The sequence below is a fragment of the Mustelus asterias genome, chromosome 28, assembly GCF_964213995.1.
Source record: "Mustelus asterias chromosome 28, sMusAst1.hap1.1, whole genome shotgun sequence".
NCBI lineage: Eukaryota > Metazoa > Chordata > Chondrichthyes > Carcharhiniformes > Triakidae > Mustelus > Mustelus asterias.
Genome location: NC_135828.1, coordinates 24569162 through 24584898, shown reverse-complemented (window position 1 = coordinate 24584898; position 15737 = coordinate 24569162). Strand labels below are relative to the sequence as shown.

Here is a 15737-nt window from a genome sequence, read left to right as displayed (position 1 = left end):
TGAATGGCAAGGGACTATGGAGCTCTGTAGGGTGCAGAGGGATCTGGGCGTCCTGGTACAAAACATCTGTATAGCAAGTGACTAGGAAGGCAAATGGGACATTAGGGATGTTTTGCCACAGTTGCTATGGTCTCAGTTGGAAGATTGTACACACTTTTAGTCTATTTATTTACAAAAGGATTTACTTAAAAATGCATTTGAAGCAGTTCAGAGGAGGTACACGACAGATACCTCGGGTTGGGCGTTAGAGAGAGGTTAGACTATGAAGCAAGGTTGGATAGGTTGGGCCTGTATCCATTGGTGATCTCATTGATCTGAGTCCCCTCCACAGACTCCCTAAAGTGTAAAGGCAGGCCATTCGGCCCATCAAGTCTGCACCAACTCTCCGTGCCACCGTGCCGCCCCCATTGGAAAGGGTTCAGAGGAGATTTACCAGCCTGGGCTGGAGAGTTTTAGTTATGAAGAGAGATTGGAAAGACTGGGGTTGTTTCCCTTGGAGCAGAGGAGGCTGAGGGGGGACATGAGTGAGATGGAGAAAATGGTGAGGAGCAAAGATAGAGTAGACAGGAAGAAACTTTTCCCCTGGGTGGAGGGTTCAATGACCCGGGGGCATGGATTTAAGGTAAGGGACAGGAGGTTTAGAGGGGATGTGAGGAAACGATTTTTCACCCAGAGGGTGGTGGGCGTCTGGAACTCACTGCCTGAAAGGGTGATGGAGGCAGAGACCCTCATAACATTGAAGAAGTATTTAGATGTGCACTTGTGATGCCAAGGCACACAGGGCTATGGGCCAAGTGCTGGAAAATGGGATTAGACTAGTTGGGTAGTTTGTCTTTGACTGGCACAAACTCAATGGGCCGAAGGGCCTTTTTCCGTGCTTTAGATCTCTATAACACAATGATGCCACATTGCCCCTAGATTGCTACCAATAGGAATATCTATGACCAATTTTGGTGAATAACGTGGTTGTTTGGCCAATGAGAGGGGGTTGGCAATGCCCCACCAATGGGCAAGGCAATCTGTCGTTCCTGCAACTTTGTAATCTACTCAGTAGAAGTGTGCGGGTAGTATAAACTCCTCGGTGCCCGCACCTGGAACGCAAGGCCCCCGCAACAATTGCTATTGCTTCTTGGGGTGCAATTATCCTTCAGATCTGCGCACCTTGAAACTGTGCTTTTTTTATTCGTTCATGGGATGTGGATGTCGTTGGCTGGGCCAACATTCATCGCCCATCCCTGAGGGCATTTCAGAGTCAACCACATTGCTGTGGATCTGGACTCACATGTAGGCCAAACCGGGTAAGGACGGCAGATTTCCTTCCCTAAAGGACATTAGTGAACAAGATGGGATTTTCCAACAATCGACAATGGTTTCATGGTCATCAGTAGATTCTTAATTCCAGATTTTTAAGACGGCAAGAAACTACAAAGAGTCGTGAATGAAGCCCAGTCCATCACTCAAACCAGCCTCCCACCCATTGACTCTGTCTACACTTCCCGCTGCCTCGGAAAAGCAGCCAGCATAATCAAGGACCTCACGCACTCTGGACATTCTCTCTTCCACCTTCTTCCATCAGGAAAAAGATTCAAAAGTCTCAAGAACAGCTTCTTCCCTGCTGCCATCAGACTTTTGAGTGGACCTACCTCACATTAAGTTGATCTTTCTCTATACCCTAGCATAGGGCAGCATGGTGGCGCAGTGGTTGGCACTGCTACCCCACAGCGCCAGAGACCCGGGTTCAATTCCCAGCTTAGGTCACTGTCTGTACAGAGTCTGCACATTGTCTGCGTGGGTTTCCTCCCACAGTCCGAAAGATATAGAAACTAGAAACATGAGTCGGTCCATTTAGCCATTCATTTTGATCATCGAATTCAATATCCTGATCTCACCTTCCCCCCCTATCCTTTTAGCCCCAAGAGCTATATTTAAGTTCTTCTTGAAATCACACAATGTTTTGCCTCAGCTACTTTCTGTGGGAGTGAATTCCACACATTCCCCACTCTCTGGGTGAAGAAATTTCTCCTCATCTCAGTTCTAAAAGGTTTACCCTTTATCCTCAAACTATGACCCCTAGTTCTGGACTCCCCCACCATCGGGAACATTCTTTCTGAATCTACCTTGTCTAACCCTATTAGAATTTTATAAGTTTCTATGAGATCCCCTCTCACTCGTCTAAACTCCAGTGAACACAATCCGAACCAACTTAGTCTCTCCTCATATGACAGACCTGCCATCCCAGGAATCAGCCTGGTAAGCCTTCGCTGTACTCCCTCTATAGCAAGGACATCCTTCCTCAGATAAGGACACCAAAACTGCACACAATACTCTAGATGTGGCCTCACCAACACCCTATGCAATTGCAGTAAAACATCCCTATCCCTATACTCAAATCCTCTCGCTATGAAGGCCAACATACCATTTACCTTCTTTACTGCCTGCTGTACCTGCACGCTTACTTTCAGCGACTGGTGCACAAGGACTCCAAGGTCTCGTTGAGTATCCACCTCTCTCAATTTACACCCATTCAAGTAATAATCTGTCTTCCTATTATTGCTACCAAGGTGGATAACTTCACATTATAGCGCGCAAGAAACAATACTTTTCACTATATACTAATACATGTGACAATAATAAATCGAATCAAACCAAATTTCACCATCTACCGTGACGGGATTCGAACTTGGTTCCCCAGAACATTACCCTGAGTCTCTGGATTACTAGCCCAGTGACAATACCACTGTGCCACTACCTGCCCATAATTTCTCAATATATTCTCATATTAAAGTTTATTCATTAGTGTCACAAGTAGGATTACATTAACACTGCAATGAAGTTACTGTGAAAATCTCCCAGTCGCCACACTCCGGCGCCTGTTCGGGTACACTGAGGGAGAATTTAGCACGGCCAATGCACCCTAACCAGCCACGTCTTTCGGACTGTGGGTGGAAACCGGAGCACCCGGAAGAAACCCACGCAGACACGGGGAGAACGTGCGGACTCCGCATAGACAGTGACCCAAGCCCGGAATCGAACCCTGGGGTCCCTGACGCTGTGAGGCAGCAGTGCTAACCACCGTGCCGCCCCATATTGAACTGGATGGTTGTGTCAATCTGACTAAATAACCAATTCACTCTCGGGCCGGCCTTTGCTTTTCTACATAGATTACAATATACACCGAGACTCACTTCAGTGTCGAGGTGGAATACATTCCCGAGTTAGATTGCTCAGACAAAAATAAAAAATTCTCTCCAGGAATCTTCTGGAAGAAAATCAAATCCCATATTGCTACCGACATAACAAAACATTTGGCACTCGTTAGGTAAAAAGTACCTTGACATAAACCCTCTCAACTTTGGCTCCATGCACCAAATGTCTGCTGTCAAAAATAGAATCTTCAAGTCCTAAAGCGTATTACTGGGAAACTCTATTAAAACATTTCTATAATTTAAGATGAAAATGAATCTGAGCCCTCTCCTATAATTTGATCTTTCAGTCTATAGCCTAAATTCAATTCAAATAAAATAAAATTAACCTCCTCTGTAACCCTGTCTCCCAACCTCGCCCGAACACTATGCTAAATCTTTATAAAATCAAATCATAAAAATAATCTTTTTCTCCTCAATAAATAAATCTCTCTCTTGTATGTGTGTGTGTTTTTTTATATATCTGTCTTCCTATTATCAGCTGTTTGTCAGGCCCCTTCGGAGGCCATTCCACATCTGTCCGCGAGGCGTAGGACCTCCGCGGAAGGTCAAAGGGGAATCTAGCGACAGATGGAACTTCCGAGTGTCGTCTGCGAAGCAGAGGCGTCGTGCCGTTCGGCCATTTCCGGGAAGAGGTTGTGGCTTTGTCCCTCCGCTTAGGCGATGCCAAAGTTGCCCCTGTCCTCCAGCAGGCTGGCCGACTTGTTGGCCAGGGTCTCGGCGTCCTTGGCCAACTTGTAGCCGAAGAGTTTCATGGCTGGCTCACACACGGTCTGGACCACCTGCGCGATTTTGAACGGCAGCACCAGCCGCCACTTCTCGAACTGCTCCGACGAGTTCTTGTGGGTCGAGTAGAGGTTGTCGCTGCCCTGCGAGGTCTGGGTGTTGGTGTAGATCCACTTCTTGACCTCCGGCGTGATGGGGATGCCGGCGAAGCGGTACATCTCGTACGCCCTCCGCATGGGCTCCAGCGCCACGTCTTCGTACCGCATCAGCATGAAGCGATCCTTGAGCCAGGCGGGCTGGCTGAGGCCCAGCTGAGCCGAGTTGCGCAGGTTCTCGCAGTTCCCTCGCAGTTTGCCGACCTCCTCGTCGTCCGGCACCACCCCTTGGCTGGCCCAACGCTTCCAGGCCTCGTACTTGCCCGGGAAGGCCACCATCCGGGACGCCAGCACGGCCCTGGGGTCGCGGACCAGCTGGATGACCTTGAGGTTGATGCGTAAGTCCTCCACCAGGGGGCGGAGGAAGTCCAGCTGCCGCAGACGCACGGTCTTCATCGCCACGTGCTGCTTCTGGAGGCAGGCGTGGGCGGCCAGCGTCATGTTGAGCAGGCCGCACCGGCGTAGTCGGCAGGGGAAGCGCTCACTCCAGGGCCGCTTGGTCAGCCCGGGTGGCGTACACACCGGCTTCTCACACAGCGACTTGCTGGAGCCCCGGCGGAACAGGAAGGCGGTGATATGCTGGTCGGGCATGGGAAGAAGGAAGTTCTCCAGGACGTACAGGTCACACAGCATCAGCTGCTGCACCACGTCCCGGTAGACAATGGAGGTGGCCACCGCGTTGGCACCCTTCGGTTCAAAGGTCACCGTCCTCTCCACGTGCCACAGCGGCTCAAACAGGTAGAATATGTTGCTGTTCTGGTTGAAGAATTCGCCCACAAAGGAAGAGCCTGTCCTGGTTGTGGCCATCAGTATCAAGTGTTTCCGGCTGGTGCCCTCCTTGGGAGTCTCCTGCCTGGGCCCAGCCTGCGGTGACACACACTTCAACAAGGACGGGCTTGTGCCAGCGAGGAGGGAGTCATTCTCCGTCAGCGCCCGGGCGGAAATGGTGTTGTTGAACCCCACAAATTCCACCTGTGGGAATTTCAGTATCAACTTGTCGGACACCCTAGACGGGGAGAAAGAAAAACACAATATTAACAGAATACAACCATCCGATACCATCCATCCACATCCCAGACCCATGGCCACTTCCACCCAGAAGGAGTCTCACAAACCGGGTTAAAGTCCAACAGGTTTTATTTGGAATCATGAGCTTTCGGTGCGCTGCTCCTTCATCACGTGAGCTCCACTCACCTGAGGAAGAAGCAGCGCTCCAAAAACTCCAAATAAACCTGTTGGACTTTAACCTGGTGTTGTGAGACTTCTGACTGTGCTCACCCCAGTCCAACGCCGGCATCTCCACATCATGTCCATCTAGAAGGACAAGGGCAACATGGGAACACCACCACCTGCAAGTTCCCCTCCAAGCCACTCACCGTCCTGACTTGGAAATATATCAGGATGTGGAGATGCCGGTGTTGGACTGGGGTGGGCACAGTAAGAAGTCTCACTTGATGAAGGAGCAGCGCTCCAAAAACTCGTGATTCCAAATTACGTTGGACTTTAACCTCGTGTTGTGAGACTTCTTACTGGAAATATTTCGCCGTTCCTTCGCAGTCGCTGGGTCAAAATCCTGGAATTCCCTCCCTAACGGCATTGTGGGTCAACCCACAGCACGTGGACTGCAGCGATTCAAGATGGCAGCTCACCACCACCTTCTTGGCAGGACGGTGGCCCGGTGGTTAGCACTGCTGCCTCACAGCGCCAGGGATCCAGGTTCGATTCCCGGCCTTGGGTCACTGTCTGTGTGGAGTTTGCACATTCTCTCCGTGTCTGCGTGGGTTTCCTCCGGGTGCTCCGGTTTCCTCCCACAGTCCAAAGATGTGCGGGTTAGGTTGACTGGCCATGCTAAATTGGCCTTAGTTTCAGGGGGATTAGCAGGGTAAATATGTGGGGCTACAGGGATAGGGTGGGATTGTTGTCAGTGCAGCCTCGATGGGCTGAATGGTCTCCTTCTGTACTGTAGAGATTCTATGATTCTCAAGGGCAACTAGGCATGGTCAATAAATGCTGGCCTAGCCAGCGATGCCCATGTCCCACGAATAAATTGTCTGTATAGCGCGCTAGAAACAATACTTTTCACTGTATGCTAAATACATGTGACAATAATAAATCAAACCAAATGGCGCAGGATAAGAATTAGAATCAATGGATTAATAGAGGGCAGGGATTCTCCGACCTTGCCTGTGGCTGGGATTCTCCAGTCCCGCTGCAGTGAATGGAGATTTGGCTGAGCGCCACATTCTCTGTATGTGCTGGTAGTGGTGGTGTCATGTGAATGCCCGGAGAATTCGAGCCAGAATCGATGAAATAATCACAGAGGTCTACAGCATAGAGAGAGGCCCTTCAGCCCATTGAGTCGTACTGGTCACAAACAAACCACCCAGCTATTCTAATCCCATTTCCCTTGGCCCATAGCCTTGTGTGCCTTGGGATCGCAAGTTCACATCTAAATACTTAAATGTTTTGATTTGATTTGATTTATTATTGTCACATGTATTAACATACAGTGAAAAGTATTGTTTCTTGCACGCTATACAGACAAAGCATACCGTTCATAGAGTACATGGGGAGAAGGAAAGGAGAGAGTGCAGAATGTAGTGTTACAGTCATAGCTAGGGTTTAGATAAAGATCAACTTAATGCGAGGTAGGTCCATTCAAAAGTCTGACAGCAGCAGGGAAGAAGCTGTTCTTGAGTCAGTTGGTACCTGATCACAGACTTTTGTATCTTTTTCCCCAAGGAAGAAGGTGGAAGAGAGAATGTCCGGGGTGCGTGGGGTCCCTAATTACGCTGGCTGTTTCTCCGAGACAGCGGGAAGTTAGACAGAGTCAATGGATGGGAGGCTGGTTTGCGTGATGGATTGGGCTACATTTACGACCTTTTTGTAGTTTCTTGTGGTCTTGGGCAGAGCAGGAGCCATACCAAGCTGTGACACAACCTGAAAGAATGCTTTCTATGGTGCATCTGTAAAAGTTGGTGAGAGTCGTAGCTGACATGCCAAATTTCCTTAGTCTTCTGAGAAAGTAGAGGCGTTGGTGGGCTTTCTTAACTATAGCATCGGCATGGAGGACCAGGACAGGTTGTTGGTGATCTGGACACCTAGAAACTTATGAGGGTTCCTGCCCTGACCATCCTTTCAGGCAGTGAGTTCCAGACTCCCACCACCCTCTGGGTGAAAAAGTTTTTCTTCACATCCCCTCTAAACCTCCTGCCCCTTCCCTTAAATCTGTGCACCCTGATCATTGATCCCTCCACCAAGGGGAAAAGTTTCTTCTTGTCTATCAAGGCCCTCGTAATTTAATATATAATCATGATCAGAATAACGATGAAATTGTTATTACAGATTAACGGGCAGCACCGTGGCACAATGGTTAGCACTGCTGCCTCACAGCACCGAGCACCCTTGTTCAATTCCGACTTCCGCCACTGCCTGTGTGGAGTTTGCACGTTCTCCCTGTGTCTGCGTGGGTTTTCTCCGGTTGCTCCGGTTTCCTCCCACAGTCCAAAAGACGTGCTGGCTAGGTGGATTGGCCATGTTAAATTGCCCCTTAGCGTCAGGGGAATTAACACGATAAATGTGTGGGGTTACGGGAATAGGGCCTGGGTAGAATTGCGGTCAGTACAGACTTGAGGGGCCGAATGACCTTCTTCTGTACTGTAGGGGATTCTATGATTGACGGATCTGAGGGGATGAATGGTGGTGTACTGGTTATGTGGCCAGGAATCTACCTCGCACGAGTTCACATCTCATCATGGCAGCAATGGAGATGATCAAACAGTTCACAGCGCATGCAACTGGACAATTCCTCACCGTCAACATCCTGGGATCACTGGCGGCCAGAAAGTGACCAGAATCGAGCAGATACATTCCATGACTACGAAAGCGCATCAGTAGCTGGGTATTCCATGGAGAGCTTGTCCATCTCCTAACCCCCCACCCCAACCCCGCCCCATCAAAAGCCTCTCCACCAGCTACAAGGACAGGGTTAGGCGCGTGACTGAAAACACTCCGTTTGGAACAACACCCAAGAATGTCAAAGGTCAAGGCACCAAAGACAAAGAGGTGAGCTTAGCAATGGGCAATGACATGACCTTAGCAATGGCCTTGCCAATGACACCCACACTCTGAGAATTAATTGTGAGAAAAAGATTCTGAAGCGGACGATAAATAGCATCGGTTTTTTTCTAATTATTCGTGGGACCTGGGCGTCGCTGGCTGGGCCAGCATTTGTTATCCATCCCTAATTGCCCTTGAACTGAGAGGTTCGCTCGGCCATTTCAGAGGGCAGTTAAGAGTCAACCACATTGCTGTGGCTCTGGGGTCACATGTAGTCCAGACCAGGTAAAGACAGCAGATTTCCTTCCCTAAAGGGACATTAGTGAACAACACCCACAGTGCTGTTAGGGAGGAAGTTCCAGGATTTTGACCCTGTGTCACACCCACTTCTGTATCATACCACACCTCCCCAGCCCCCTCAGCCAACGGAAAAGATTCTTGAGGAAGATTACCCATTTAATTGGAACTAAAGTCAAATCAGAGACATCCAGCAACCGTGCAGAGTCAGTCCAAGTCACACGGGACCCACACTGTGAGACTACAATACCTTCCAACCCCACTAGGCCTGGAGTTCCATTCAGGTGTTTAGAAGGTTAAGGGGTGACCTGATCAATGTCTTCGAGATACTCACAGGAAAAGACAGGGTGGATAAAGATAAACTATTTCCACTGCTTGGAGGTTCTAGAACTAGGGGACATAGTCTAAAAATTAGGGCCAGCCTATTCAGGAGAGATGTTAGGAAGCATTTCTACACACTCAGGGTGGTAGAGGTTTGGAACTTTCTTAGACCATAAGATATAGGAGCAGAATTAGGCCATTCGGCCCATCAAGTCTGCTCTGTCATTCAATCACGGCTGATATGATTCTCATCCTCATTCTCCTGCCTTCTCTTTAGGTTCTTTACTCAGAGAGTGGTAAGGGCGTGGAATGCCCTGCCTGCAACAGTAGTGGACTCGTCAACATTAAGGGCATTTAAAGGGTCATTGGATAAACATGATATTGGAATAGTGTAGGTTAGATGGGCTTTAGATTTGTTTCACTGGTCGGCGCAACACCGAGGGCCCAAGGGCCTGTACTGCGCTGTAATGTTCTATGTTCTCCCCATGACCCTTGATCCCCTTATTGATCAAGAACATATCCATCTCTGTCTTAAAGACACTTAATGACCTGGCCTCCACAGCCTTCTGTGGCAAAGAGTTCCACAGATTCACCACCCCCTGGCTGAAGAAGTTCCTCCTTATCTCAGTTTTAAAGGAGCGTCTCTTCACTCTGAGGTTGTGCCCTCGAGTTCTAGTCTCTCCCACTAGTGGAAACACCCTCTCCACGTCCACTCTATCCAGACCTCTTCCACAGTGGCAATTGATGCTGGATTGGTTGCTAATTTTAAATCTGAGATAGTTAAATTTTTGTTAAGCAAAGGTCTTAAGGGATATGGGCCAAAGGCAGGTACACTAGGCCACAGATCAGCCATTGAACGGTGGCGGAACAGGCTCAAGGGGCTGAATGGCCTACTCCTGTTCCTATGTAGGTTTTTTTGCTGACCTATCCACCCGACCGCTCCCAAGATTTTGCTGGGATCGACACCCGACCAGAAATTGTAGGCCGGAATTTTCCGGAGCCAGTGGTAGGTCCATTGAAATCTCCGATCACGTGGGCGGGAGGGGAAGATCCCACTGGCATGAGGGGCCGGAAAATTGTGGCCCCTCCAGCAGACAACCAATTGGCCTGGCTCAGGTCTGGAACATTGAAGCAGGCCATTCGGCCCAACTCTTGTTGATGCCCCACACAAGTTTTTTTTTGTTTACCTAGGGCATAAAGCGAGCGGAAGGGCCTTTACCTTGAAATGATATTGTTTTCTTTCTCAATGATCACGAGGGCGGCCACAAAAAACAGAATGATTGCATATTTGCTTCTCATTCTCATTGCTACAGTCTGGGAGTCTGCAGCCCTCGTGCAGCTACTGCACTCTGTACCCCAAGCGAAGACTTCAGTGGTCGGTCAGCGATCCTGCGATTCCAGCCTCGGTGCCAGGGCAAAGCCAGCTGACCGGCGAAGGCATCTGCCGCGTCAGCTTCTGCCTCTTCCCAGCGACAGCAGACTGTGCTGCAAAGGTGACGAGAGAGAGAGAGCAGTTTTAGTTTCAATTCCACCCTCGCAGCCAGACACCATCAAACGCTTGCCCACTCCGGCTGAACGCTATCCCGGAACTCTCACCGCGTGCCCTTCCCCATCCACCCTCCCTCTGTGCCCCCTTGTAATTGACACTTCCACGCTGGGGAAAAAGTCTCTGACTATTCACCCTCTCTATGCCACTCATAATTATGTCGACTTCAATCAGGTCTCCCCTCAGCCAGCGTTTTACAAGATGGAGCTGTGGCGAGGAGACTTCTTGCAAGCTGTGTCCAGCATACCCTCTAAGTCTATCTTTTACTCTCGTTCTGCTCCTAAAACTTCACTCTAACTCTTTTAAACTCTCTAACAATGCTCTAACTCACTACATTCTGCACTCTCTCATTTCCTTCTCTATGAACGGTATGCTTTGTCTGTATAGGGCGCAAGAAACAATACTTTTCACTGTATCCCAACACAGGTGACAATAACAAATCAAAATCAAATCAAATTCCAGTGAAAATAATCCTAGTTTGTTCAACCTCTCCTCATAGCCAACACCCTTGAGACCAGGCAACATCCTGGTGAACCTTCTTTGCACTCTTTCCAAAGCTTCCACATCCTTCTGGTGATTAGAACTGCACACAATACTTCAAATGCGGCCTAACCAAGGTTTTATACAGCTGCAACATGATTTTCCAACTCTTGTACTCAATCAAAGGTCAAAGAAACTGAAAAAGACGCACAAGTTAAAAAAATTGTGGCCTTTGGCCCATTGGGATTCTACAATTCCATCCTATCCCACCTGCTATAATCTCTCACATTTAATTATAAAACTACGGGGCGGCACGGTAGCACAGTGGTTAGCACTGCTGCTTCACAGCTCCAGGGTCCCGGGTTCGATTCCCGGCTCGGGTCACTGTCTGTGTGGAGTTTGCACATTCTTCTCGTGTCTGCGTGGGTTTCCTCCGGGTGCTCCGGTTTCCTCCCACAGTCCAAAGATGTGCGGGTTAGGTTGATTGGCCAGGTTAAAAATTGTCCCTTAGAGTCCTGGGATGCGTAGGTTAGAGGGATTAGCAGGTAAAATGTGTGGGGGTAGGGCCTGGGTGGGATTATGGTCGGTGCAGACTCGATGGGCCGAATGGCCTCCTTCTGCACTGTAGGGTTTCTATGTTACAACACAGAAATTTCCACACGCCAACTCTGATTAACTGGTGGAATTCGCTGAGGGGTTTCAACACTGTCGCAACCCCCTCACCAATCCGCAAACTTACTGAACATCTTGCTGCCACAGGCCCTACAACACACACCGAGACAGAGCAAACCGGTTAGCGAAGAGCCCTTCCGACAGATAGCTGCTTCTCGCCTGTTTACCACACCTGAGGAAAGCCTCCACAGAGCCAGAATTGGAGACTGCTTCATTTGTCAGGGGTCCTCGATGTAAATGAGCTTCCTTGCTGTGGGACTTAACCTGCGACTTTGTGACCCACACTGCTGGCAAAGTGCCAGATGAATAATTGCGCTTAATTATAGACCGCTTCCAGGTTTCTGTTCAACATCTTTTCATCCAAATTATTCCCACTCAACAACAAGAACAAGCTTCCATTTTTTTAAACTCGTTCACAGGATGCGTGGGTCGCTGGCTAGGCCCAGCATTTACTGCCCATCCCTAATTTAGAGTCAACCACATTTCTGTGGCTCTGGAGTCACATGTCGGCCAGACCAGGTAAGGACGGCAGATTTCCTTCCCTAAAGGACATTAGTGAACCAGATGGGTTTTTACGACAATCGACAATGGTTTCATGGTCATCAGTAGATTCTTAATTCCAGATATTGCTTTATTGAATTCAAATTCCACCAGCTGCCGTGGTGGGATTTGAACCCAGATCCCCGGAGCAGTAGCTGAGTTTCTGGATTAATAGTCTAGCGATAATACCACTCGGCCATCGCCTCTCCTAACTTGGGTGTCACGGTGGCACAGTGGTTAGCACTGCTGCCTCACAGCGCCAGGGACCCGGGTTCGATTCTCGGCTTGGGTCACTGTCTGTGCGGAGTTTGCACGTTCTCCCCGTGTCTGCGTGGGTTTTCTCCGGGTGCTCCGGTTTCCTCCCACAGTCTGAAAGACGTGCTGGTTAGGGTGCATTGGCCGTGCTAAATTCTCCCTCAGTGTACCCGAACAGGCGCCGGAGTGTGGCGACTAGGGTATTTTCACAGTAACTTCATCGCAGTGTTAATGTAAGCCTACTTGTGACAACTTTAAAACCTATTTCTCATCCTGGCTTGAAATAAAGGCTTCTTAAAGCCTAATGTTTGAAGCAACTTGCAGTCGCCTCATGTTGGGATTTACAACGCACAGGCCATTCGGCCCATCAACTCTGTTCCTGTCTTTGTGCTCCACATGAGCCTCCTCCCAATCTACTTCACCTAACAAGCGGAAATACCTTCTCAACGTTAACACTAATCCTTTCATAATTTTAACCTTTTTTAGTTCACTCCCTGGCTTTCTCTTTTCCAGAAAGCCAGCCTATCCTACAGTTCCCAATTTCCTGACCCTCTCACTTCTGGCATCGTCCTTCGCAATCCTTTTCTTTTAATAACATGGAGGCCACCCAGCCCAAGTGTGGCCCAATGAACATTCTACGCAGTTTAACATTAATAATCTCACCACACCAGGTTAAAGTCCAGCAGCTTTATTTGGTATCACGAGCTTTCGGAGCACTGCTCCTTCATCAAAGAACAATACAGCACAGGAACAGGCCCTTCGGCCGTCCAAGCCTGCGCCGCTCATGTGCCCAACTAGACCATTCGTTTGTATCCCTCTATTCCCAGTCTGTTCATGTGGCTATCTAGATAAGTCTTAAATGATCCCAGCGTGTCCACGTCAATCACCTTGCTTGGGAGTGCATTCCAGGCCCCCACCACCCTCTGTGTAAAATACATCCCCCTGACATCTGTGTTGAACCTTGCCCCCCTCACCTTGAACCCGTGACCCCTTGTGTTCGTCACCTCCGACCTGGGAAACAGCTTCCCACTGTTCACCCTATCTATGCCCTTCATAATTTCATACACCTCTATTAAGTCGCTCCTCATCCTCCATCTTTCCAGGGAGAACAACCCCAGTTTACCCAATCTCTCCTCATAGTTAAGACCCTCCATACCAGGCAACATCCTGGTAAACCTTCTCTGTACTCTCTCCAAAGCCTCCACGTCCTTCTGGTAGTGGGGCGGCCAAAACTGGACGCAGTATTCCAAATGTGGCCTAACCAACGTTCTATACAGCCGCAACATCATATGCCAACTTTCATATTCTATGCCACGTCCAATAAAGGCAAGCATGCCATATGCCTTCTTGACCACCCTCTCCACCTGTGCTGCCACCTTTAAGGATCTGTGGACTTGTACACCCAGGTCCCTCTGTGCGTCTATACTCCTGATGGTTCTGCCATTTATTGTATAGCTCCCCCTTACATTAGATCTACCGAAATGCATCACTTCGCATCAGGTGAATGTTCCTTCATCACTCACCTGATGAAGGAGCAGCGCTCCGAAAGCTCGTGATTCCAAATAAACCTGTTGGACTTTAATCTGGTCTTGTGAGACTTCTTACTGTGCCCACCCCAGTCCAACGCCGGCATCTCCACATCAAAGTTTAACATAACATCTTTGCTTTTTAAGTCAATTCCTCAAGATTCGACAGTGCAATGTTTGCCTTGCTTACGCACTCCTTCAAATGATTTATATCGTAGTGTGAGGTAACACAATGAATCATAGAATGATAGAATCCCAACAGTGCAGAAGGAGGCCATTCAGCCCATCGTGTCTGCACCGACCACAATCCCACCCAGGCCCAACGCCCCATAACTCCATGCATTTACCCGAGCTAGGCCCCCTGACACTGAGGGGAAATTTAGCATGGCCAATCCACCGAACACGCACATCTTTGGACCGTGGGAGGAAGCTCTAAATCACAATGGCAATCTAAAGTTTTTAAAGTTTATTTATTAGTGTCACAAGTAGACATGTCAATGAAGTTACTGTGAAAATCCCCTAGTCGCCACACTCCGGCACCTGTTCGGGAACACTGAGGGAGAATTTAGCATGGCCAATACACCTAACCAGCACATCTTTCAGACTGTGGGGGGAAACTGGAGCATCGGAGGAAACCCACGCAGACACGGGGAGAATGTGCGAACTCCGCACAGACAGTGACCCAGTCTAATCGTACTGACACCTGGGCTCATGCTGCAGGTTTCGCCTACTGGGCCCTCATCCTAACACCCGATAGGCTGAGGTCCGCATGCTCCATTCTGAGAGGACCCGGGAGGGTCATGTGACCCCCTTAAAGGGGCCACACACTCTCACAATTTCCAAATCTGTGCTACACCCCCCCCACCTTCCCTCACCCCCTCCCACCGCCCCCCCCGCAACACTCTTCGCACTCCCCCCCCCCCGCCACCCTGCCCCGCCCCCACCCCGATCTTGCTGGAGTTCAGTTCCACGAGTAAAGTGGAGAGACAAGAAATAAGTTGGGAATCCTGGGAAAAACAAGGAAATGGACATCTGCTCAGATGGAGTGGGAATCTGATCCTGCAATAGACACAGCAAATCAGCAGCTCTTTAAGAACTGAATGATAAACCGGAAATTTTAATGTGGTTTAGGGAAAATGGGGATGGGGGCGGAGGAAAGGAAGGAAGAGGTTAAAAGCCAACAGATGGGTTACATATCCTGCAAGCTGCCTGCTGGGTGGGGAGGACACTGATCCAAATGGGCGTTTATCAGGGAAGAAACTACAGAGAGAGAGAGAGACGGCCGATCTGAAACTAGCGCCAGAATTCTCCAGCCTTTCGTGCCCTGCTGCTGCTGCCAGTAAGAATTTGGTGCTCAGCCCAATCTCCATTCTCTGCAGCGGGACTGGAGAATCCCAGCTGCGGGGCGGGGTCGGAGAATCCCAGCCGCGGGGCGAGGTTGGAGAATCCCAGCCCTAGAGCAGAAACTGTCGGCAGGACCTGGTGAATTCTCAGGCAAAACAAATCCGTCTTTTATTTTTCCTTCACGGGTAGCGATTATTGCCCCTTCCTAATCGCCCTTGAACTGAGTGGCTGGCTGGACGATTTCAGAGTCAACCACATTGCTGTGGCTCTGGAGTCACATGGTAGGCCAGACCAGGGTAAGGATGGCAGATTTCCTTCCCTAAAGTGAACCAGATGGGTTTTAGCAGCGATCAACAACAGTTTCATGGTCACCGTTACGGAAACTAACTTTCAATTCCAGATTTTATGAATTGAATTTAAATTCCATCAGCTGCCGTGGTTGGATTTGAACCCAGGTCCCCATGAATTGCCAATCTAGTAACGTTACCACTAAACCCCCGTCTCCCCTTGACTCGAACACGAGGCCTCCATCTCCGTCTTGGAGCCCCCCCCACAAGACAATATTAATCAGGACAGGCCACCTGACTCTTTAAATACCTTCTCTGTGATTGGC

The 15737-nt window shown here is 49.3% G+C and overlaps 1 protein-coding gene across 1 annotated transcript in view; it reads right to left on the bottom strand.

Annotated features, from left to right (window-relative positions):
* Window positions 1-3660: 3660 nt before the first annotated feature.
* Window positions 3661-15737, bottom strand: part of LOC144480336 (carbohydrate sulfotransferase 3-like) — a 116894-nt gene continuing 104817 nt past the window's right edge. The window contains exons 2-3 of the mRNA XM_078199708.1: window positions 9981-10246; window positions 3661-5090 (exon numbers count right to left, since the gene is read on the bottom strand). Coding sequence (XP_078055834.1) covers window positions 3860-5090; window positions 9981-10066 — 1317 coding nt within the window. The 5' untranslated portion in view covers window positions 10067-10246 and the 3' untranslated portion in view covers window positions 3661-3859. The remainder of the gene's footprint in view (window positions 5091-9980; window positions 10247-15737) is intronic.